The sequence below is a fragment of the Rhyacophila brunnea genome, unplaced genomic scaffold, assembly GCF_057557595.1.
Source record: "Rhyacophila brunnea isolate RB1 unplaced genomic scaffold, BYU_Rbru_1.0 scaffold_18, whole genome shotgun sequence".
NCBI lineage: Eukaryota > Metazoa > Arthropoda > Insecta > Trichoptera > Rhyacophilidae > Rhyacophila > Rhyacophila brunnea.
This window is the reverse complement of record NW_028232837.1, coordinates 9,118,804-9,146,483: the sequence shown is the minus strand read 5'-3', so window position 1 is coordinate 9,146,483 and position 27,680 is coordinate 9,118,804. Positions and strand designations below refer to the sequence as shown.

Here is a 27,680-nt window from a genome sequence, read left to right as displayed (position 1 = left end):
GACCTACGCTGAGCATGTCCCCCCTTAATATTCAAATTCGCATTTTCAATTTTTATTTTAGTATCTATTCAATTTAATCAACGAGAACAATAATTTTGAATAGGTAACACATTAGTCTTTATTTGGATAAACAATATAAATTTAAATATAATTTGATTCCCACTCAGTTAAGTATAAGAAATATTCTTCGTTTTCGTATCCCTCATTGTTGAAGATCGTGACTCTTTGGAAATGTCCTAGTAATATCCCTTCAGTGATCCCTGCCCTTTGCATAGTTGAAGGTATTGAAAACCGCGTAGTGTCCTTCACTTGGTCGGACCATCTTGTTGGTGACTTCCCTCTCCCGTGTCGAACCTCGATATTTCCTCTAACAATAAGCCTTTCCAAATTATCGAATAAATAAGGATAATGTAATAATATGTACTTACTTTTTTATTTTACTTGTTTACTGTTTCCTGCTTACATCTGTTCTATTATTACTTATAACTACTATTTTGTATTTGTCAATATATTGTTTCTGTTCCAATAAATGTAAATTTAAAAACAATAGTATGGCTTTTTTCAATTTTCTCATTGATTCTTCTTATAAAGTTATGGTATAAAGTGTTGACAACGATGACAACGTATAATAAATATCTCCAATGTGCCAAAACTGTGCGACACTTACCTCCTGTGTGACAGTGTAAACATGTTATTTCTTTTATTGTAGTAAAACTGTTGAACATTATCGATCATTTTAAGGCGATACTTCAGTGAAACGGAAAATAATTTTCAACTATAGGCGCGACGAAATTTTGGACTCGCTGGCAGTCTGAGAGCAAACGTCGAGGTGTGAATACGTTAATTTGTTTCGTGATGGCGACGGGGGTATTAATTCTTAAATCGTGTAAAGATAGATGACTAAAACCGTTACCCATTTACTTTAAAAAGAAAACATGTCAATGAATATATTATTATTGTTACTAATAGAACAATAAACAGAACATTAAATGGACGCATGTTGGATTTATATGACAAATTATATTTCGTTCGGCATGTGTCATTTGCACCCGCGACCCGCAATCCGCGCATCGCCCAGCCACGATCTTTTTAGACCATGCCTCAACTGAGGTATAACCTTAAAAACTGAAATAGTGTAATTAATATTACTCCGATAAACTGCAATACTATTAAACTAAAAATCATTATCCTGATTTTTTAAAACTGTTTTTTGTTTTTATCTCAAAACAAGATTTTTGCACATTGGAGGTTTTTTTTGTGCAACGACGATAAGTCAAATCAACGCCTCTGAATTACTAAATTCCGAACAGAAACATAATAGTTCCCATTCAACGTTGTCCAAAAAATCAAATCTTCGTTTGACTTCTATGAAAAGTAGTGATTTTAGAATGATCTCCATTTTCTTTTTGCACCCAAAAATGCTTTCAATCTTTCATACAAAGTTTTCATACATGCTTGAATTCATGCGGTGATGTGAAAATTGTTTCTAATTCATTTTTTCCTCAGCTTTAATTACTTATTTATTTCACCCAATTAGCTAACATTCGAGCATAGGGATTCAAGCACAAGATCTTGCCACTTCCATCAATCCATCGCTATGTCTCGTACCTACCGCCATATACCGATGACCTGCAATGTGGAGATCACTTTTGTAGCACCGCTGCAGGGTGAGAGAGAGTTGACCATAGTGACTGGCGTCCGTACCCTTGTGCAACAGCCTCAAGGATTCCCACCCCCCAATAATATTATCCATTATTTATTTTTGTAAATAAAACAAAACATTTTGAATATACATTTATTATAAGTTTATACAGAATTACAAAATTAAATTTGTACAGTTCTCCATTAATAATTGTCAATAATTATCTATTTCCACATTGAACTTTTTTTAAAGGATCTTTTAATATACGTATCTACTTTATTATTAATGTTACTACTTCAGGCCATTTCCGAGGTCATTTTGAGGCGTTTACCTTGTCACGTGGTAAAATCAGACCGGCAAACAAATCCAACAGAATTAACTTGTGACTATTCTAAGGTCATAAGATAATTATAAAAGGTCTGAAAAGAATCGACTACATTAGAGATTTTAAAAATTGAATTAAGGCACTATCGAAAATGAAAAGTATTAGACCTAATTAATAAAATTCATCAAAGGAGATTACTTATTTAAATAATTGCAAGCTACGCAAAGTCAGGCAGAACTGATGATTTAAATAAATTTACGAAATAAAAATTAACTTTCAGTAAGTATTTTACGTTTCGAAAAGTTTTTTTATTTTATAATGGCCAAATTATTATTGCCAAAAATATTTTAATCTAGAAGAATTTTGTCAAAATGATTATTACTAATTTGAAGTGACCTTCCGTTCTTATGCTTCCACTTCCAAATATTACCGACTCTAAAATATATTATCTTAGAAATTAATCTTTCAAATTTACAAATACATTTTTTATGAACGATACATAAATAATTCTATGACTATTGACAGTTAATTGTAATAATATGTATATAAATAAGTACACAATCATCTAAATCAAATTCTTGAGATATGTTATTTCAAATAGGCCAGATTTGGAATACAACACCAATGGTATAATTTTCATAATGCTAAACATAATGATATTAAATGGTATCCATATGGATTTTAAGGCTACGATGACTGAAATTTGATGAAGAATTCAATTCAAAATATTTCATTAATAAAGGAAATCATTACAGCCCTAGAGCTATAGAGCTAGAGGTGCAAAGGTAAATTCCTGTTTGATCTCCTGACAAGTTTGTAAAACTGGTAGTCACCTATGCATCAGAATCATGGATCTTACATGTTTTTGACAGAAAAATACCTCTGTATATTTGGACAAATAATAGACAGCAACAATTGGATGAAAAGATAAGATCTATTGTCTGTAATGATAATTAAGATGAGACTAACGGTTACGTAATGTAAACTAAACGAACAATCATAAAACAGTATAGGAAAAGCTTCCGTGGACTGTTGGGGTATTGAATTGGAGAGAGTTTTGTCCAGAAGAATATCTGGAACTATTATTTTATTTAATGTAAATCTCGCTTCCAATTTTGATTTATAATCTGTTTTCCTTACTTTCATCTCGATACAGAGTTGTACGATACATACTAGTGTTGGATGAATTACATTTGAAATCAGTCATATTATCTGCGTCAAAAAAGGCCCATCATAGAGTCAGACTATGCCGCAAAACTGTAAAACTTCGCTGGTAGTGCTAGAGTTATTGCTCATACTTCGAATGTAATATTGTTAAACTGTTTGTAGAAATAATGATGATTGTTCCATATTGAAATAAATGGTGATCATGTAATATTTAGGTTACCAGATTGCATTTGCAATTAAGTGCCACAGCCTGAATATAGTCAGACTTTGGGTCAAAAGAACAAGGATAATAATATTATATTGTTAGTGTAAGTACAATACTGCAAATGAACCATTTTTGGAAATGTTTAGGAGACAAAAATCTTGTTACTACTACCCAAGTTCATAATTCAACTATGGTTCATACGCGGTTTTTTTTATAGAAAGTAATATGCATGTTTCTTGTTATGCGGTAAGCCAAAAACAAGAAAACATTCAATTCTGAAATTTTAATGACGCATTTACTTAGGATCTGTAAAAATCAAATTGCATTCAAAATGTTTTCCGAATCAATGAAATATCTCGAAACATAAACATTATGCTTTGTGATGAACGAATACTACAAAATGTCCTGATATTAATTATCTTAGATGTGTTTTTTTTTTGGACTAGTTTCAAACGCTTAAACAGTAAAACGAATACAGTCTCCTATATTTTAGTTATAAATTTAAAACTATTTTCATAGTAATCTTAATTATTATAATATCTTTTCTCTACAAATTTCATCAGCAATCAGTCTTGAGCATTATTCAATGCACTCTTACACCAAAAATTATTTGAATGAACACAAACTGAAGCGATAGACAAACTGAAATGTTTACAAGGAGTTTTTCTTTAATATTTGGCATGGCAATACCGTAGTATGGCATAGATAAAAGCAATATAAAAATTAATCGCTTGGTCCTTCAAATTTTGCCTACGCTCTACGGTTAGATAATTCGTGTGATATAATATTATGTCGCTCATTGATATTAATTTAAAAAAGATTTATCAAGTAACAACAACGTCGAAAACTAAATTTAAAGCAGATATTCTTTTTTATTCACATGCTCGCACAGCAAATCATTTTATAGCCTAATTAAGTATTAAGTGTAATAAAAATCCGAAAAAATATTACGATATAGAGGCAAAAGTCACACACATTTAGAATAAATATTTTATCAATAATTACTACGCATTCAAAAAATGTAAACAAAGTTATTATTTAAATTATCAATAATTTAATATATATTCCAGCGATCGTTTTTCATTCCCTTATAGATTTAATTGTTTTTTAATACTAAATAAATTATAAACATTATGACTACTGTCAATAGCAAATATAAACACTATAATATATAATTATGATATAAACTTTTCAATTACATTTTTTTTAATTACACAATATTAAATTCATCTGATATTCAAAGATCATTTTAATAAACTGACATCTGATAAAGAAAACAACACAATAAATAAAATTATAAAATTTAGAAATGGCGTATATTATTATATCGTATGTTAGGTATGTATTATAGTAATTTCAGCAAATTTAATGTTCGTTCAATGTGTGGGATTGCAGATGCTTGTTGATACTAATATAAATTCATTGATGTAACAAAAAAAAAAAAATGTGTTCCCTTTTCATAAATAATGTAGGTAATACAAAGAAATATTACATACCTACCAACTTCAATTAAATTTTTATAGACCGACAATAATTTTAATGAAGTCGTTAAATGTTGCTTGACATAACTATGTGTTAATTTGTTTTTTTATGATTTTAAACAAACAAACATAATTTATTAAATTAGGCAATATTAAATGGATAAAAAACAACAATGTTAGTACGTAGATACTATGAATTCATAAAACTAATCATGATGTAGATGTTATAAAATTTAGTTGGTAGCGTGCACGAATTTGGCTCTCAGCATTTGTATCGTCTGCTGTGTGACGGGGTCCGTCGGTGATTCAGAGTCGGAACTCGTCTGAAAAAAAAAACAACACATTACCATTATCTATATTCGATTTAATGAAATTACAAAATTATTATTTTCATGTATTATGGAAATAGTTGCAAGGAATATCTTAACGAGGTCATCAACTCACATGGACTAAAAATGAACCTCAATAAAGCAAAACTATTTAAAGTAGGTATTCAAAATGACGATGCCAAAAACAAACAATTGAACAGATAACCCAATATAAATAAACATTTGGCAACATGGCTAAATGAGAAATGAATCTGTAGTATCGAGAAATAAAAATTAGAATTGACTTAGGTTGATAAAACGTAACACCTCAACCTAGACCTGTGACCGCGTATGTTTCGCTGTTAATTCTTTTCTATGGCATGGTGCTAAATCAGTACAGTAAATGCCACGAAGCGTTAAGGCATATCCTTAAAGTTTTTTGGATTAACAAGGTGACAAATGAATGGGAAAGTACTGAGAAGCTCCCCGTATTGGTACGCGTGCTCCACTAAACTGTCCCAAGTATCATATATGGTAAAGTGAAGATCGCTCTGACGGTGGCCGACCTCCTATATATAGATTGTAGAGGATGGCACAAGAAGAATAAGATGGAAATAGTTACCTGAAATGATGTTCCCGTAGTGGGGGAGGTTGTCCTCTTCTTTCCGGACATTTTGGTGAACCAATTGAAGTTGCAGTTGTCGACGTCTGGAGCTGAAACAATAGAATTTTTACAATGCTAAAAGATAAATTACTATTTCCGTTCCATGGCGGAGCACAAAGACCTAAACAGTTTGGAGGTATAGTAACAGATTTTTGTAAGGATTGATTATTAGCCATCGCTGTGCGTATGGCATGGATGGCTTAATTGGTAAAGCACATTGATCGGCATTCAATGGATGTGAATTCGAGTTTCGCCCTGTCTTAATATTTTTTATTAAAATATTTTTCTAATAGGTGTATTTCTGAGGTATTTCAAATTATGAGTTTTCAAAAGTATCTCATATAAATGAATAGAACAAGAATAGAATAGATAAAACATTTCACCGTCGCACAGTTCGCCGTGAGCTTTCTTATCGGAAAGAGATGACCCTATACTATACGGTCGACAATTTTATTAGATTCAATATGAACTTTAATTCAATTTTCATATCTGATTTTGGCAAAATTCATGAATTCAAGAGTGAAAACCCAACCTAACAATTAATCCAGTATATCGGCTATTTTCAAAATTCGTTTGCTGCTGGCATCCTGTAAAGTGTAAACCGATAAGAACTGTGTTTTATTTAGACATGAATTTTATGTCAGTAAAGTAGTCTTTAATATACGGCCATATATTTCCGATACGACGTTTGACGGTGCAGTGTGATACGGCGAACTGCGTACGTACACGTTTCCGGACATGAAATGAATATTCCACTATCATAATTACCACTTCTCCGCTGTTTATATGAGACGGTGTTGCCATTATTGTCGTCAATGAAGTGATCTTCTACAATAACTTCCTCGAGGATATTGTCGTCTCTGGTGACCTCTTCGTCTTCGAGGCTGGAGTAGCTGTTGGTGGTGCCATCGGAGTCAGTCCGCGGGCTGAGACTTTTACTGGAGCAGTTGTCGAGTAAAGCGGACTTGTCTGATACGACGAGGTTGTCCATGTCCGCCAGATTGTCCAGTCCCGCCATATTACCTTCGTATGAATGCTCCAAGGAGGCGTTATCGTCCTCCTGTGATAGAGAAAAGTCAGTGGTTTATTGTTAATTAAAAAAGTAGTGAAATGGGTGAAATGCTTCACCATATTTTCAAATGGCAGCTATTAACTATATACCTACTTACATCTTCACTTTTATGCCCTCAATGACTTCTCGCGTTATATACTTTAAAAAATTAGACAGTGTTTACTTATTTGCAGGCAGATGTTCTTAGGTCTTTATAATTCCTTTACTTTTTTGTGTATTTAGGTCAACCAACAGGATTAATCACAGAGGATAAGTATTTATTATAATATAGAAAAAAATTATATGTGATAGTCCCAATAACAGGCGGACAAAAAAAAGCATAACAAATCAAATTAAATTAGATCAAATATTAGGTAGGGAAAGCGAAAGGATGGTTTTACATTGGACACTTTCTATAGGAATTCAACCAATATAGTAGCGACAGTAGAAAGAACACATTATGTTAAAACTCGAAACCGTAGGGTTTCCATGGAAATAAGCCGAACCGAATGGTTTATGACGGTCTCACCTTACGCCGAAACCGTTTATTGCCGTGATAAAACTTGTCGAGTGTTCATCCACTTATCTTCGGATTTGTATATACGGGCGCCGTCTTGTTCCATTATGCTCCATTCAAATAACGGTGTTTGTACATGCGCGTCTATTTGAAACAAGTATTCCTTATATTAAAACAGAAAAATATTTTTTCTCTATGGTCAGTTTTTGATGTCTATGGGCACTTAACTGTCAAATAAATGACAATTTCTCACATTTTGCCGCTAGATATCCCTAGTGGTCCATATATTTTGAACTCGCTATTACATTTACTTTCATATTATTTCTTTTATTTTTCGATTAATACTACATTATGGCCGGATAATCCGAATGCCGAATAAACGTTATTGAATAAATAATCATTACAATATAAACAAATGAAAGTAAATGGTTATCGTGATAGTATACCTACCTACCATATAATTATTATGCATAAATCAATTCCAGCATAATCATGTGAATTGAGTTGTTCAAAATATTATATTACTTGTATTTATTTGATTTCATGAATCTGCGTCTGATGTGTATTTACTAACGAGACTCTTAAATTTGAAAGCGTCGCCGCTTTTACGAAATTTGCGGCATTGTAGATTAGCTTTATCTACGAAAGCAAAGTTTACTACCTATAAATAAAGCATTCATGATTGAATAAAATGAAGCACCAATTATAGAATCAATTGTAAAATAGATAGTACCATTAGACAATAATCAAAATAATACACTGAATCATAATGAAATACGGAAGAAAACAAGTACCTATGACAATTATCAACAAACGCGGGCTGTCAGTTGCGATCTGTCAAAAATGGACTCTGCCGAATTTAGCAATCGGTTCGCTAAACTTATGGTAGAGGGGCATTAGGTGTTCGGGTTCGGCGAGATGCTTATGTACTAAATTTGGATGAACGCAATTATACGGGCGTATTATATATCTGGCATAAAATCGCATTCGAAAATTTTGGATGAACACCCTACAAGTCTCGAATTACTTTTGTGCTACCTTCAAAGTAAAATTTAGCTATCATTTCCGAAACGTATATAAGGTAAGCATAATTGAACATACATAATTTTTGAAAATACTTCTGAGAAAAGTATTAGATAAAAGATAATTAGAATGCTACATTCTTAAATCTTGTGAATTATTCGTTGAATAAAAAAAAGTAATTTAGGCGATGTCTTTTTACCTAACAGAGGCACCTAGCGGACAAATACAAAGCTTGCAATTTGAGACATTTCTTTGATAATCTACAATTTTAATTGTACCGATCTGTATGTATTTGAAAACATTAAAAAGAAAAATATTTTTACTTTAAGTCAAAGATAAACATTTAGGTACATTTGTAAGTAATAAAATGTGTATTTGTTGCAGGACCCCATCTTATTATTACATTTATATTTTATGGTCATATTTATTATTAAAATTTAGTTTATTAAGTTTTCTAATTCATAGTTTTAATATTTTTTATATTTATTTTTAAAAAACTTGAAATCCTTATTATTTATATCAAATCGGGCTTCAATATTGGGACCATACCTAAATAATGACCGGTGGCCGTTGATTTTTTTTGAGGGTGCGCTGGAAATTTACCAATGAGATCTATTCGGTGTTATTTTTGATTGGACAAAGCATTATTTTTATAACTTTTTCAAACTGTCTTACTGACATTTGGGAATGTATCTGTATATTTTATATTATTTAATAAAAGTCTTTCTCGATTTATTCTGTTTTAGAAAAACACCTCTTATTTTTAATGACTATAATTTATGTATAATATCTTTACCAATTTGGTAGACTGTATGAATAAGCGATGGTGCCCACAGACGCGTCGGGCGCGCGAAGTCGGCGAATGCAGTGTTTATTCATAACCATAATCACACGTCTCTGCCCGCGCATTACCCTTCACCTATGTTATAAGCGGCCCAAGCAGCACAAAATAAATATTATTACAGCGCCTCTCATAACAAAGCAATAAAAATATTATATTATTTCGGGGCTTGTAATTAAAATTTACGATGACATTATTCAACCAGCGATAAACTGAACACGCAATAAAATAAAACAATGACTTCTCTGTAATTAAATAATTGCTTTCCGCCCGTCGATCGACGATGCCTCGCGCAGCATGTTTTTGCTCGCTCTGTTCAATGAATGGACTCATTGTATTTTCTTTCATTCGTATCGCTGAGAAGCGGTGATTCGCGAAAAAACGATGATTCATGCGGCGCGCGCGTATAATGCGTCGCCATATCCAGTGGGCGCTGGCGTATTTGATTACGTTGTATTTTCAATGATTTATGCGCCACTTGTAGAAATTTTGCGCGAGTGCGGCGCCCGACGCGTTCTGTGGGCACCATCGCTAATGATCACTATTGTTATAAAACTGGACTTTGTGAAATAGCATTAACATTATTAGCCTATCACTAGTATTGATTCTATATTATAAATTTAATAATCAACATCATTTTGCGTTTAGTCAACATACAGGATACTGAAATATTAATTTCGACTAAATGGTAGAAGCGTGTTAGTTTATAATGGAAGAGCGTTTAAAAATGGGAGGAGCTAGTTAGTTCACAGTTTTAACACGTAACCAAGAAGTTAATAATCTATTTTATTGTTTTTAGTTTTACAGTCATTTTACATAATATGAGATTGCTATATCTCAGGGGGGGGCAAACTTTTTGGATGGAGGGCCAAATTCAAGAAAACAAAATGAGCGGCGGGCCGCAAGTAAAATACCATTTTTAGATATACACTATTTACTATCACGAATAATACACATTACAAAAAAAATAATGAGAAGAATGAAACTGTTGTACATTTTTGAACTTTTTTTAAATTCAGGTGTTATTTTTCTAGTTGATATTCTCAAAACTGCTTGCATCGGAGATATTTGATCGTAAATAATTTTTATTGAGGTTCACGATCGAAAATGTTTGTTCACATATTATATAGGATGATCCAAAAATAACGAATATTTTTCTTGCATAATCTTTAAGTTGGTCGAATTTGTCTGAATTAAGGGCATTGTAAAATTTGGAGATTTCTTCACGACGATGCAATTCTCTTAAATCAGTGTCACACTGCAGATCAATAATATCAAGTTCTCTGTCGGCACACTATCAATATCTATTGAAATCGATGTTCAACGTAGAAAATAGTGGTTACATAGTGTGAGACGAGACGCAAGGAAGATGTACTGAGATAATACATTTACGAAACAACAAATTCTTCAAATTTTAAACTATCGTCAAATTTTTTTTAAAAATTATAAAAAAGTTATTCGTAATCAGAAGTACAATTAATGATGGCGGGCCGCAAAAAAATACCCGGCGGGCCACATGCGGCCCGTGGGCCGCAGTTTGCCCCCCCCTGCGTATATCTGATAGGTGTCAAACATATTTTTTTTTAAATAAATAAATATATAAAATATTGTGTAAAACTATGAAATAGTCAAAAATCTCCTCATGGCATTGTAGAAAACTTAATAAACTAAATTTTAATAATAAATATGACCATAAAATAATATTATGTACCTAATAATAAGATGGGATCCTTTATAAAATTTACATTTTATAAAAAAAAAATTGTAAATTTATCTTTGACTTAAAATAAAAAATATTTTTCTTTCTAATGTTTACTGTAATTTGTAAATTGTAAATATTTACATTATTTATCAATTAATTATCAAAAAATTGTCTCAAATTGCAAGCTTCGTATTTTTCCGCTAGGTGCCTCTGATAGGTAGAGAATTCGCTTTAATGTTCAGAAATATTTTTCGGATATTCAAAATTATAGTATTTTGTGCGAATTATATCTTTATAATATTGTACATAGTACGCGGACCAAAATTATAGTATAAAAAATAATACTACAATTATAGTAAGGTTGGCAACACTGGCCAGATGTATAGTTATATTTTTTTTACTGTGCATTCTACCTAAATGGGGGTGGGCTTTCGTAAAATAAAACTACAATTTATTTTGAGGCGGATTTATCTTTTTAAAAATATCCCTAGATGGCAGTGCAATGCAATTTAAAAATCACATGATGTATGTAGAATTAATCCGTTTAAAAATATATTCCTTCACTCAATGCGGATTATCGATACGTGTGTTCGTATTCAGATCGAATTGAATCTATCTTGAAAAGAGAGAAATTTCGGTTTCTCTCTCTCTACCAGTGTTGCCAACCGTACTATAATTGTAGTATTTGTACTATAATTTTGGTCCGCGTACTATTTACGATATAAAATAGGTATAGTACGCCCAAAATACTATAATTTTACATAAAAATACTATAATTTTGCACTTGCCATTTCGCAATCGAGTGGTTTTCGGAAATTTGGAAATTTGCGGCCCGCGGCGAAATATTTTTCCTAAAAAAAACAAGCCGACCATGAAAAATTGGGAACCTGCGGCCCGCGATGAAATATTTCACCTAATAAAAACGAGTCGACTGTAAAAAATTGGGAAAATTTTCATTTTCAACAGATGACAACGCGTACTATATTTTATCCCCAAATACTATAATTTTGGAGGCTTTGTACTATAATTCCACTTTCAAAATATGGCAACACTGCTCTCTACCTAGAACTAAATTAAACGTACAATTCGCGGCCCAAAGCGCTCGCGTCACTCATGGTTTCATTACTTTCATTACATTACAAGTTACAATGGTTGCTCTGCTCTCCCATTTAGAACCTGTCCACATGGCCATTATGGCGTGTTTTTAGTTTACGCGCGAGTGACTAATCGCGCGTTCCACCGTTCTCCAGGTACGTGCGACCTAAACTACTGAACTTTGAAAATTTTAGTTGGCAACACTGGACCCAATCCAAAATCCAATAGCGGCCTTTACACACACATTCTTTACCGCATGCTCGCGTACGCGCCGGAACCCGATATTGAGCGCGTAATATCACACGTGTCAGATGTCTGCTGCTACAATATATATATCAACTATATCCTGCGCGATAGCGCAATGTTTTGCGCATGTTTTGAGGAGCACGCGCCGGGATTGAGCGTCTAAAGGCGTATCGCGCGTTCATTACGGCGTGATCGTGGAAGTCGTTGGAGCGTACAACAATTCAACTGTTTTAGTGAGAATGTGTGTGAGTGTGTTATTTTGACACACTGCATTTTGACATTTAGCTCAAACACAGTTTCGTAAACAAACCTTCTTGAGATAAAACAATTCAATCAAATCCTTCCGCACACAACATAACCAAAATATAACACGTGAACAAGTTTAGCTTTATTTTTATACAAGAAGGCATCTGTACACACTTAATTTGTACATTATAAATTTAATGGATATAGGTACAAAGAAGAAAAATATTATACCAGCTGAGCTTGTGCAGGCGCAAGTATAAGTTAAAGCAGTGCTCGAAATGGAAAATTTCACGAACAGGAACGCTGCATAATTTTCCGAAACTAAGTACTTATGCTAATCCTTTCTTTACGTACGTACGTACTTTTGATATAAAAATGCAACAATAAACTTTAAACTTCTTACGTGGATCTATATTGGGCAGGTTGGTAAGGATTGTCAGCGCCGCAGGCGAAATAATCTTGTTTTAACAAAGTATACCGTCAAAAATTGTATTATTCTTTATTTTTACTTTATCTACCACTATAACCAGTGCATGATACCTCTACCACCACTCGTCACTGATTATAACTTACTGTCTCATTTGGGATAGATAAGTTTGTAATTAATTAGTCATAACAAACAACATATCCACATAAGTACCTTATAGATTCAAATTAAAAAAATATTTACGTACTTATAGAAAATTTTACAAATTCCATTTAAATACGAGCACAGAATATCAAACATCAAGAAATAGTATTAAAATAGTGTTTAAAAAATAAAGAAATAGTATTAGAAAATACAGTAAGTGCCTACCTATACCAAGAATTTATAAAATAGCGTTCACATAAACTCGTTCTCACGCAGGTGGAATATACGATTATCCGAAGCGATTTGGTTGAACATAGTTATTTCCTGCCCAATTATCATTAGCAATTATTGCACCTTGGCAGAACAAACAACTTAGATTATCAAGAAAGTCATAAAATAATATACTTATAATAAAATCAATACTAAGTACCAATAATGGCAGAGTTCTCATTTGTACTGGGTAGATATAAGTTGGAAAAAGTACGTAGCCTAAATACCTAGCTCTCTTTTTAACTTTCAGAATACAGTATGTAAGCATACGTCTTGAGAAATCAATCGGATAAAACCATGGATAGTATCCACTATCCACACAGCTTTAAAGGATTCTCAAAGATTTATTTTGAACCTTCTCCACTATAAGGGGCATAAGGCCGTACCTACATCTAATAAAAGTTTCAAGTCATCCAAACAACGTAAACATAGCATTATTTGTAATTAAATTACCAATGGTGTGTCATTTTCATTTATATAAGATAAAACATGACGGAAGGTGAAACTCAGGTTGCTAAGCGCGATTCTTATAGAATAATATAAAATTGTCATTAATTAGTACCTACTATATTCAACATTATAAGGACTAATATTGTATTGTATGCATGTTATGTTACAATGGTGATGCTTTGGTTACAATTATTGTAATATACATCTACCACCGTATTTATTTAATAATCTATGACTAACACCACCTAAGATAATTAGATGTCCGCACTGGACACATAGGTACCTAATTTGTTAGTACCTACTTATTCTAAACGATTCAATCTATGTTGTTTGTCCTTCCCTACTCACATTATTATTGCCATGGAAATGATAATAGGTACCTACATACAATACAGATATTATGATAGTCGTACATTTTTATTAAAGGATATTCCTATATTTTTTTTAAACAAATTTACAAACAAAAATTAAGTAAAAGTTCTCTCCACACTACCTATGTATTATTTCTATTATTTTTAAAGTCACAAGCTACAATGCATGTAATAATAATTGTAATACAATAGGAACGTCCCAAATAAATAAACTCTGCAGAAGGCTATTCAATATTTTCTGCCCAAACCATCAATGGCCCAAACACATTTTTGTAGAAAAAATCATTCATTATTCATTGTGAAAATTGGGGTTTACGACTTATCATAAATATTTTTTTAACACAAGTCAAGTTGTTGAGATGATAATAATTATTGAATCACAGAACAGATGTTGCCACTGTATTGTCCACCGGAAAGAATTCCTAATGTTTTAGCAGATTTACACGAAGTACCTACTACGTAATTAAGCCTTCATTATTTTTATAAATATCCACAAAATTATCAAATTGTGCGTGTGGCCAGAATTATCTTAAATCAGTTTGGATACCAGCGATAATAGTATATGTAATAATATAATTATGTAAAAATGGCGAATTTGTATCCCACAGGAAAGTACTTATTAAAAACGATAATTGTAAGGGTGATTATCCACTTAGTGTTACGAAGAAAAAGCGAATTTAACATAATAGACTTTTTAAAATATTATATTATAAAGCCTATTATAAGGAAAGTATTCATCCACAGGTAATTAATAAATAAATGTCAAAGGTTAAAAATTCTCCTCCTGTAATAGTATTTTGGTTAATTCGCCATTTTTACAATACACCGACGATATAAAGGTATTCGTATCGCCTGCTGAGAATTTTAACTAACTTTTAAGAGAAAAAATTGTTATTAAAAAATATGTTCAACACAAAGTTAAAATTAAAACACAAAACTTACCAGAAGCAACAAAATTCACTTACAAAAAAGTATACTCATCATGACCTATGGCAAATAAATGAATGAATGTAGTAGTTATATCACAAGATTTATTGTACTATAGTCGCAATTCAACAATAATGTAAATTACAAAACAAATGTAAACATCGTAAAAAGAGGGGTTTACGACACTTCATAAGCTTTTTTTAACAAAAGTTAATTGTTGAGATGAATACCATCTGTTGCCACTTAAATGGTTATTGGAGTGAATTCCTAATGTAATGTAATGTGGTTTTAGCAGATTTACACGAATTACCTACTACTTTATTATACCTTCATTATTTTTATAAATAACCACTCAATATCATTTTTTAAATGATCAAATTGTGTAGGTATGTGGCCAGCGTTACGTTACCTGCGACAAAATATTTTTCAATAGTTTCGGTTAACACGTTTCGCCTGATGACATTTTTGACCAACTTTTAGAACAATTTTTTATTAAAAAATCAAGTTAAACACACAGTTAAAATTAAAACACAAAACTTACTAGAATGTAGCAAAAAAACACCAAACTAATAATATAAACAATTTTGTTTAGAAACGTATTTATATCTTAAATAATACAAAATATTTTAAAAGGCAACTAATAGGAATATTATAGCGGATTGCACGAGTCAAATTATCAAACTTTTTTGTACTAATTTAACCATCGAAAACACAATTCATTCACCCGAAAATAAATGGCGAAGTAATAATTTTTGTCACTCCGAATAAAATAATATAATAAATTAGTAGGTAAGTAAATTAACAATGCGTAAGTCAAAGGCAAGATTGTATTGAGATTTGAAATGTTTCATCCTTTAGAAATTATTAAACAATGTATACTTTATTTTTTAAGAGTTTTCAAATAGTGTCAGCAAGGCACATTTTTTTGGGTAATAAAGTAATTTACGCTTGCAGCTGGTTGTTTCTTGTTATTTAGACAATGCATTTAGGCATGGACATATCGACACAAAATAAGAAGGTTGAAAGAAATTTAGGGATGTCATAATTTTTATTTTTAACCCTTGCACGCCCGGCATAACATAACTTCGTTAATTTTTAATTTTGAGAAAAACTTTAAAAGATACATTCATATATAATTATCTCAATCTAACGAACCGCAACGCAATTTTAAATGAATCCACGAGCCGGAACGGTATATTTTGGAATTCCACGAACCACAACGGCGCTCCGGTGCGTTCCTGTCCATTCCGAGCGCTGAGTTAAAGTCAAAACAAAAAACGAAAAGTCTGGGTTAAAGACTATAGACGGTATTTTGATCACCTACTCTTAATTCGTGAATTACGTCAAAACTATCCTGATGATTTAAAAAATTATTTAAGAATGAACAGTAGTTCATCAGTTGATTACAGATTCATCCTCAATATCCTAATCCATATTTGACATGTTTGCCGTTGGAAGCTCTTCATCCTTCGTGAAGAGCAGCAGATCGTAATACCACAATGATGGCTCATATACCTACTTCATCTCTACCGCCACCGCTACGTCGACTTTCCCCTACTTTTTTAAAACTCTTTCCGAAAAGAACCCCTAAAGTTTTGATTTATTTTTACTACAAAGTCTCTATTAGCCTCGGGAAATCCTCTCTCTTTGAAGAAATTAATTATTTTAGAAATTTCTATTTTCATATGCCGCCGATTTGATTCTCCACAAACATGGGAATATTTTATGCATGTCTATAAGGTCCGTAATAAATTGGCGAGAGAAATTGCGAACGTCCATTTGTGACGAAAGTAGTAAAACGATTTGACGTACGGAACACTTGAAAGATTAAACATGGTAAAATGTGTTAAAAAAAACGATTGGACGCGACCAACCCCACAACTTTCCGCTGTAGGGCTACGCGACTTTAAACACACGATCATTCCCGTGCGACATCGTGCACACGAGGCTTTCATGCAGACAAGATTGTGTGTGCAGGCCGCTAATATCCATAATAGCTCACGCGTGACGACTCTCGCGCGGAATGCGCCGAGCAAACGCCAGACTCTCGACCGCGCGCGCGTCGAGTTACTTACTATGCCGCCAATTATTGCGCTTAGTAACAACGCGATTGCCAACGTGCGCGGAAGTGATTTGTCGGCTAGTTTTAAAATAGACATTATGTTTTTCAAAACGGAGCGTGAATTTCGATATAGAATTATTTATCGATGAAGTGGAATAAAGGAAGGCTATATGGAACATGGAATCTTTCTTTTCTATTAGAATGATTATTCTAATAGAAATATAAAACGCACAAGCTGGGAATAGCTGGTAGAAATATTTTGTAAGCCTGGTGATTCGGAAGAACAAAAAAAAAATCTAGGTAAGTGAAAAACTTTATTTATAAAATATTTTGGTGCTCTCAGTACCTAGAGCTGTATTTAAATTAAATTTAGTACCTACTTACTAAATATTATTATTATTAAATAAGATTTTGTTCAATAAATTATAACAATGATAATTGATAACATTCAAGACAAGTGGGCTTTGTGAACATTGCCCCTAAAAATGCTCCATAATGTATTTACATTCTTCTTCTTTTCTTTCGACCATTTCCCTAATCGCTTTTATGAGGTTTGGTACTCACATGTGAAAAGAATAAAATATCACAGCAGTTCCATTTGAATAACACTCATGGAGTGGAGTTATGAAAAGTTTAATATTTTCTTGTGACTTAACAGTGGCGTGCCTATATTAATTTATTTAATATTTGTTTTCAGGCATTTCGCTCCAAAAAAGGTGGAAAGGGCTTCGGGATTCATTTGTTCGAGAAACGAAAAATAATAAACATACACCATCAGGTTCAGGAGTCAAATTATAGTACCTATTATCATCATGGATTAGTATTAATAATCCAGTGTTTGATACCATACGGTGGTCTCACACATTTTGTATAGGTTGCGATTGGCTGCCAACTGCCGTTGACGAAGATATTATGCCAAATAGGGTAAAAAATAAGCTAAATTTTCTTATAATTTAAAAATGTAGAGGAACTAGCTTTAGCACTTCAAAAAAATAAGTCATAATTTTCAACATTGCGTTGCGAGAACAACATTATATTATCAAAGGTACAAATTTGGTAATTAATAATCTAAGAGCCTGTCCACGTGGCGCGTTTTTGCGCTAGTACCAAAGATGCGTCGCGCCCAGATGTCGCGTTTTACGCGCGAGTAGCAAAAATGCTTTGCGCTCAGTATTCAACATGGAAACCGAGGAAGCGGTTGTCTTGTGGCTTGCGTACCGTCGATGGAAACGACGCAAACAGCGAGAAAATATACTGTACAGAGTGCATCCAATTTTAAGTGATAGAGCTATTATTTATTATTATTTTTGGTTTTGGCTCCAGAACCTGATGGTGTATGTTTATTTTTTCTCATTTCTCGAACAAATGAATCCCGAAGCCTTTCCACCTTTTTTGGACCGAAATGCCTGAAAACAAATATTAAATAAATAAATCCTTTCAACGCGGACGGCACACCTGTTGTGCTCATTAATTGGCCATTCGATATAATTAGCATGTTATTTAAATGTGGTAATTAAATAGTAATTAAATTGCTCCGCGGTAATATTGTCACGCCACTGTTCATAGAAAATATTAAACTTTTCATAGCTCCATTCCATGAGTGTTATTAAAATGAACCTGCTGTGATATTTGATTCTTTTCATAGCATGTGAGTAGTTGAGTACCAAACCCCATAAAACCAATTAGGGAAACTAATAAACGATAATAAAACTAGGTACTTATGCAAATACATTATGGAGCATTTTTTAGTCGCAATGTTCACAAAGCCCACATGAATGTTATGTTATCAATGTTATCGTTGTTATCAATTTATTGAACAAAATGTTATTTTAATAATAATAAGTACGTACTAAATTTAATTGAAATACAGCTGAGAGTTACTATTACTATATTATGACTAACTATAATAATTCATTGTTAGAGCACCTAAATATTTTCTAAATAAAGTTTTTCGCTTACCTAGAATTTTTTGTCCTTCTGAATCACCAGGTTTACAAAATATTTCTACGAGCTCTTCGCAGCTTGTGGGTTTTATATTTTTACTAGAATAATCAGAAGATTCCATGTCCCACATAGCCTTCCTTTTTTCCACTTCATCAATAAATAATTCTGTATCGAAGTATTCACGCTCCATTTTGAAAAAATAATGTATGTTTTAAAACTAGCCGACAAATCACTTCCCCGCACACTGGCGATCGCGTTGTTACTGGGCGTCATAATGTGCGGCATAGTACCTCGACTTACGCACAACACGCGCGCGGTTGAGAGTCTGGCGTTTGCCCGGCGTATTCCGTGCGAGAGTCGTCACGCGCGAGCCCTTGTGGACAGCTGAATTGGGTCACATGTACCTTGAGAACGCGCGATTTGTCACGCGCGCGTAAAAACGCGCAATGTGGACAGGCTCTAAGCGTACCTTTTCGCTCTCGCTGGTGACGTCATCGTCACTGTTTCCCTCGTCATCATCATCAGACTCCGAATGCGACGACTTCGGCTCGGGGTCTTCGCCGCTGCTGCTGGGGTCCTCTTCCAACATGGACACTGGAAAACAAGTAAATAAATATAACATAAGTGTATTCTGGATTCAGAGCTGGACCATAGATGACATTAGAATCTGGACCAGTTTTTCCTAATCCCATGTCCGTTGCTTTAGTGCGGTCGTTTTTTCAAGAATATGCTTGAGAGAATTAAAAAATATTAAGAAGACAATCTAATCCAATAATAACGGCGGCTGAGTATTTTTTTTCTCCTGCGACGCTATATCTCTGTGTCTACGTGGGAAGCCTTTGAAGTAGGTATTGTGAATGAATTTGTAATAGAATCCCCTTTTATATCGTGAATATGATCTCATTATTATTTATTATTATTTGTTTCTTTGTTAAACACCACAACAGCCCGTGAAGCCCAATTGCAGTGGCAAAACTCCCAGGCTTGAGGAATTTACATATCATATTATGTAAATACATTTTGACCTCATTGGGCATCGAGCCCCGAGCTACCGGATGGAAGGCCAGCGTTTTACGCACTGCACCACGAGAGCCGCCTTGGTATACAACATTTTAATACCATCTCCATATATTTTTATCAATTGGCAAAGGAAGGACCAATTTTATTCTTCTGGCATCGCGGCCACGACGAAACCACTATGTAGCGGAGTTAGTGCCATTTGAAAGTGACGATAGCAACAACTAAACAAGTCGCATACACTGCCAGAAGAATCTGACACCATTCTGCCTATTATAGATTGCATTTCCAGTTAGAATATTCAATCCCGTGATTAATATTTTATGAATCCTTGTATTAGGAAAAAAAACAGTGAAATTTTTCTACTGTCTAGTATCGACATAATACCTAACTGAATTTATACTAAAAAAACTGCAAATGAATAGTAGGTACTTACTACTAGGTCTACCTACCAGAAACTTCACGTTTACTGTCTTGATTTATAATTTCGTACTTACATTCATACGAGGTTTTATGATTTTGTATATTTTTATGTTTTTTTCCTATAACACTTTCTTCAATATTCCTAAAACGTGTATGTTTCTCAGGGCTCGAAATGGACCGGAGTGCCTTTCCGGTTCATAAAATTTCAAAAATTATCGCTCCGTCTCGTGGAAAAAATAATTTGATCGTCTGAGCTAGATATACCGTATAACGAAAACACTTATTTTTATAAAATACATATAAAAACCTATAACATATTACTATGTTGATATTTTCGTAAAATCATCAAGCGCTCCGGTATGTAAAATGTTACATTTCGAGCACTGATGTTTCTCAAAAACCAATCGAAATTGATCTCGAACATCCGGAATTTCAGCATTTTCAAACCTGCGACTTCGAGATAACGAAAACCTATGTAGATTTTGCAAAGATTTTTTTAAAACGAGTTTAATAACAATAACAAACACAATTCTATGCTGTAATGGAATATCATAAAATTTTACTTCCATGTTAATATCATTAATCATAATCATTAATCATGTATAATGATATGCTTATTTATACATAGCGCAAGTCGAGATTTTTTTTGCTTATTATAATATTACCATTCATTATGTACTGGATGCCTACTTTGGTAAGGATGTCAACACTATTACATTTATTATCCATACCATTCGGCATATTTTTAGAAGCACTCGAATATACGGCACAAAGAGATATTTTTCACGCAAGAAAATAAAGAGGATCCTTTGTTGAAACGTTAATGAAAGAAAAAAAACATACTTATCTAAACATTTAAAATTTTTATATGAGAAAATATTTTACCAACTACAAGATGTTTGTTTATCGCCATGTTTGTGTACGTGCCCCTCTATATACATACACACTGCTGTAAAGGTGAAAAATAATTATTATCTACTAATGAATTTTCTTATTTTGATAGACATTTCAATAAAAAAGTAGGTAGGTGTGTATGCTCTTACATTTTTCCAGTTTCTCTATGATAAGCGGGTAGAATTCCTTCGCTGTGGCATTGTTTGGCTCGTACTGGAGTACTGGAAATATGAACATTATCAATACATTAATATTTATTATATATAATATATTAGAACTTTATTTAATGCGTACCTACTTTCAGATACCTGCATATACTTAATAGGTATTTTTAGACAATATGTAGATTCAATTAGAGCAGCTTTTGATATAATTATATCGATGTCTACTTCAAATGCATAATTATAATATAATTAATTTAATATTATAAATGTTACAGATGAGTTGTGGTAAATTATGCTTTGGCGTGTCAAGCGTAACTAGCTGGTTTTAACGTTAATTTGCTTTTCTATCCTATTTTATTAGGTATTAAATTAGAAAAATATACCTATTTACATTATCTAATAAACTTTGTTTTGCAATAAATATAATATGAACAATACAATTGGACCTATCCACATTTAATAATGCGTCAATTACATTGAGCTACTTTACGAGCTGTTTGTTGACGAATTTACAATCTGCCTGTAAAGTCGCCCAGTGTCATCATTGAACAAGCTAACAAGCAGATTGTAAACAATCTACCGAGAAAAGTTGAAAGCCGGTCAACTTTACACGCTACACGCCGGCCTGCGTCTGCGCAGTAGAGCGTAGTAGCAACCTCCCGGGGAAAAAAAGAACTACGTTCTGTCAAAATAGTCGCTGGCTTGTGGCTTCTCAGCGAATGGAAAATTTTATGTGTCATCATCACAATCGCAGTAGCTGAATCGCCCGCTTTTAAATTCGCCAACAAACAGCTCGTAAAGTAGCTCAATGTAATTGACGCATTAGGTAGATCACTTGAAATAATCTGTGTCTGTAAGTCTCTACATTTTTCATGTGATTTTGGTGCATTTTAGAAGTTATATAAGTAGTAGGTATTATTATATATTGTGTATATTTACACCATACACATACATCTACGTATTTATTGTTAGATTTTGACCTTTTTATGTGACTTACCTATCGGGTTTTGTTTACAATATAAATAAAATGTCCGGGACGCAGGGCCAAATTAGTGAGGTCGAAATTATAGTACTTTTGACTACATTTAACGACCACTTATTTGACAGTTGTATATGCATCACTCATTTTGATTTTATGTACTTGTCAGTCGATGTCACCTATTAAATTACCATCAGTTGATAGCCGAGTGTAGACCCTAGTGGACCCTTTGTCATCCAAGGTACGAGGATGAAATTTAGCAGAGATTTATAGCTCATACCTATAGGCTTGTACTTGTCTTATGGGTCGATGACATTGAGCTACTTTACAAGCTGCTTGTTGGCGAATTTACAATCTGCTTGTAAACTCGCACAGTGTCATCATCAAGCTAACAAGCAGATTGTAAGCAATCTACCGAGAAAAGTTGAAAGCCGGTCAAGTTTACACCCTACACGCTGGCGTGTGGGCCGATATGCGTCTGCGCAGTAGAGCGATAGTGGCGACCTCCCGGTAAAAAAACGAACTACCTCCTGTCAAAATAGTCGCTAGCTTGTGGCTTCTGAGCGAGTGGAAAGTTTTGTGTGTCATCATCACAATCGCACTAATTGACTCGCCCGCTTTTAAATTCACCAACAAGCACCTTGTAAAGTAGCTCAATGTCATCGACGCCTTAGACTATAATCAACGATGATACAAAGTGAGAGGATAATATATCCAAAATGAACATTATTATTTTACAATATAAAGGAAATCTTAGTCGCTTTCATTTCTTACATACACAGCCCAAAACTACCTTATTTTTTGTTTACTTCTTTATAATATAATACTTACACATATCTTTTGTAAAACACTAATAATTTCAATAAGCACAATCCAAAATTAACAAAATATTCCTTTTTAAATAATAATAATAATATTCAAATGTTTTATATATACATATTTAAATATTATTATTATATGCATAGACGTCATCACGTGGCTTGCGGAATCAAATGTCTAAGCGAAGTGTTGTGCGATTTTCACCGAGTTTTATTTAAATATTTCATCGTCTATTTATAAACTATAAACAGTAAGCACCCTCTTTCTTTGTGATCCTTGCATGAAATGTGACGAAGACACGAAAAGCTCACAGCGAAGTTCAACATTACTTTCAAAATTCCCTATTATTTCAATATCACGTATAACCTGCGATGGAATATTTCTTTATACAAGAGCGATAGGCAATTGTCCAATTTCATACGAAGCTCCATAACTATCGATAAAATAAAGCTTGACGAAAATTCAAGCACAAAATGATGATAAAAAGAATCTACGAACGAGATATAAAAAATAAATTGAAAAAAGGGTATGCTCACTTAATTTGCAGTACTTGAGGGCGGTGGGGTAGTCCTTCTGCATCAACGAAGATAAAAACTGAAAACAAAAACAAATTCATTCTTTTAGGTAAGTAAAAGTAAAGCGTTGTTTGTTCTCAAGTCTGTGGGCGTTATACTTAATTATTGGCAACCCAATATACAAGGCATTGCTTTTATTAAATCGCAAATTCAATTATGCCCAATACAACAAAGATACATTTCAGAGATATTCTCAATATAGAAAAGCGTCTTAGGCGAAGCAAAGGCAAGAGTGATAAGATTGTCATTAGATCCGTGGGATAGACCAGTGGTTACAAGTAATTTTGTATGAAAAATAATATGGCCGAAACCATTAGATCGATTCACAAGAGACCGAAAATCATATGGGATTTTCATCGCACTTTCCCGATGCGACATTTTCCACGAATTAAAAAAAAAGTAGCATTTTGATTTGAGATATGACATCAATTCGATTTAAATATTTGATAATAATTATGGTACCTAGTTATTTATTTACATAACATATTAATTCAGAATGATTTAAAATTGCACGACTTTTAATAAAGAAAATCATATTAAAAAGTTAGTAATTACCGGAAGCATTAGAAATCATAAGTCAGTACTCACCCTTATTATTGACAATTCTATATATTTCGTTGTTTTATTCACTAATCTGTACTGTATGGCTGAAACCAAAAAAATGCCGCCTATTCTACGCATGCATTCTGACGGTGCTGCACTACGGCATTCACTGCCGTATGACAATTTACGAAGGCAACCGTATACTGAGATTCGAGAACAGATGCTTCGAGGAGATAAGAAAGCGAACCAACCAGCCTCTCATCACGCTGAGAGTGAAGAGGCGACGTTATATCTGGTTCAGCCATGTACTGCGGATGCCAGAAGAACATGGCTTGCCTGTCCTGGAAGGCCAGTAAATACAATCTATAGAATGTATACAGCGGAGCTACGGGATGCTGATATGATCTAGAATGGTGTCCATGTGCTCAAGCTAAGAGGCGAACATGGCCAAAGAAGAAGAAGAATAAGGCTAAAAGTGTAATATACCTACGTGAATGAAATACCATTGTTTTCAAATAAACATAGCATATAGAAATTTATACTTTTTAATTTGTACAAATTATAGCTTTTCACAAAGTTCTGTAGATGAAAATTCCATTCAGCTTGAATGCTTTTGTACCATCCATTAATTTACTTATAGATAGCCTGATAGTTTCAGACAAATGTCTTTCGTACAAGTGTCTTTGTTTTTATTTATATTTTCATTAAAAAATGTGTTAATTTTTATATTCAAGTTGACCGAATATTTTCACACTGCATGTGCATTTCAGTGGAAATGGCAATAATTGACATTAATTATTGTTAGTTTTCACGAGTGCCCGTACAATTAATAATTATCTGTAAAAAATATGCAGCACTTTTCTTTCACGAAATCATTTATATTAAATTCAATAATTATTATAACTTACAAAATATATACATTTCAAATAAGAAAAACAATCCGACAAATATTGTAGAGTTCTTTGCGAGTCCGCTATTTTGCTATGATAAATGAAGACGTCTACAAAAAAATATAAAAAATATAACATCCGTACAAATTCATAAACGAACATCTCGGAGAAAAAAAACTTTATTCATTATTTTCCATGTCTGAAAGTACGTCTCTTTCATACCCTTGAAAATGAGAACTCGAAAGGTGGTACCTACTTTATATTTTTGATGAAAATATTTTCATTATTCATGAAATATAGCATGTACCTACACTTTGTAAACAACGCTGTTATAAGATATTTCGGTCCCTTGCGATAAGGAAAGCAAACAGAAACGGTTCCTAACAATTAATTGTTGAATACCTACCATTAAAAGAAACGATATGAACTACGTACTTGCAGTGGCGGCTCAACGAATTTTTAGGTGGTGGGGTTCACTTTACCCATTAATTATTAATTATTATACCTACATACTTTATCATATTATACATTACATACCAAGCTACTTATATTAATATGATTTTTATTAATGGTGATTGAGGGTAATTTTATATTTTCAGAATAATTAATTTACTTATTAACAGAATGTAATTAACTTACGTCGGGGTTATTTTAATGCATCCTCAGTATGCGCTTACTAAGGACAATGCATTCGACTCCTGTGTTGAACGAGATTTGTAGCGCGGCAAATGGATTGGATAGAGTGATCACGGTAATCGAGAAATTGACCTTACTAACTTTATTAATGTGTCATCGCGCAATGGTGCGTATTTAAATTATTTTATTTTTATAAAAATAAGAAACATAGACATATCTCTATAAAATAGCGACGAGTTGAGACGAATGGAATAAATTAAGTATTTAATTTAATTACGTAATGAATATTATTTGCATTAACAAAAATATCATACTTTTATTTTTTACATTATAAGTATGTGGGGATGATCCTTACGAACCCCTAAGGCAGAGCCGCCCCTGTGTACTTGATATCTTTTGATAATATATGAAAGCCGCTTCACGATATGATCGTATTGTGGAAGGACCATATTGCAAATATTTTTGGAAAAATAATACCAAACTAAAAGTTGATGTAATTACGGGATCGCGGAATACTAACCACCGTCATGGGTCCGGATGACAAACTAATTGGTAATTCATAATATAATTGACATCAGAAGAGATAGCCTAAGATGATCACATTACCAATGAGGAAATTTTAAGGCGAGATAACTTATAGCTACCATTAAACGCATAAAAGCTGGATACTACGGGCATATTTTGATATGTTTTAATTATTTAATACAACTCATTATGCAAGTATATATAAAGAGAGCCAGAAGCGTGGGTAGAAGGATATTTTGTTGGGTAAGCAACCTATCCAAGGTATTGGGGATATGCTACGACTGGCCGACGATAGAGAGCTAACCTTCGGTAGACACTAGACAGCACCACAAGAAGAAGAAGATATCACTTTATATTCACACATATAAAAATTATTTAGATATTTCATAAAATAAACCGAATAACGAAAAACTAAAAATTATTTTATTTTTAAAAACCTCAGAAGCATACAGATTATAAAATAATCTAGAAAAATAGTCGGACCGAGTGGGACTTGATTCACGTCTTTCACTTTCCGAGTGAGTGCTTTCGTCTCTAACCTATCAATGCGTCTATGATTCATGCGAATTATTTCTATAACTATGTTTTAATTGACTTTATTTTTGTTGATTTTAACTTTAATTGATTTTAATACTTACTTCAAATTACAAAATTAAAAAAACATCAATCAGGAGGTAATCTGCTTTATAATCAATTAATGCAAATTACATTACTAACTTAACTGTAACAGACGTCTGGGCGCTAGTCACAATTTATTATTAACGTTCTTGTACAAATAGTACAAGTTTATGAATTTTAAATTAATTGTAAACATCATTTTTTCAGTATAAAACCCTAACAGTAAATTATGGGTATGAGTGACTGCCTCTAGAATCTAGAATATTTTTGTGGGCCTGACAATAATTTCTATGCTATCTCAATTATGACATTTTTCATGTCTGTCTATTGTTAAGTTTTGGTAAGAGTCCAATAAATGTCAACTTTCCGGAAAACGGTTTATATTTTACAACAGACGCTGGACTACTTACATTATGTAACTATTCTTTAAAATTATGAATGTAAAATTTTCGAGAATTAAAAATAAGCACCCCCCCCTCGGTGTAGGTA

At 32.9% G+C, this 27,680-nt stretch overlaps 1 protein-coding gene across 1 annotated transcript in view; it reads right to left on the bottom strand.

Moving 5' to 3' along the window:
• Positions 1-4,971: 4,971 nt before the first annotated feature.
• The window catches only part of LOC147073184 (uncharacterized), a 251,673-nt gene continuing 228,964 nt past the window's right edge, over positions 4,972-27,680 (bottom strand). The window contains exons 4-9 of the mRNA XM_085945149.1: positions 23,941-23,998; positions 21,592-21,663; positions 19,578-19,702; positions 6,561-6,852; positions 5,751-5,842; positions 4,972-5,143 (exon numbers count right to left, since the gene is read on the bottom strand). Coding sequence (XP_085801275.1) covers positions 5,054-5,143; positions 5,751-5,842; positions 6,561-6,852; positions 19,578-19,702; positions 21,592-21,663; positions 23,941-23,998 — 729 coding nt within the window. The 3' untranslated portion in view covers positions 4,972-5,053. The remainder of the gene's footprint in view (positions 5,144-5,750; positions 5,843-6,560; positions 6,853-19,577; positions 19,703-21,591; positions 21,664-23,940; positions 23,999-27,680) is intronic.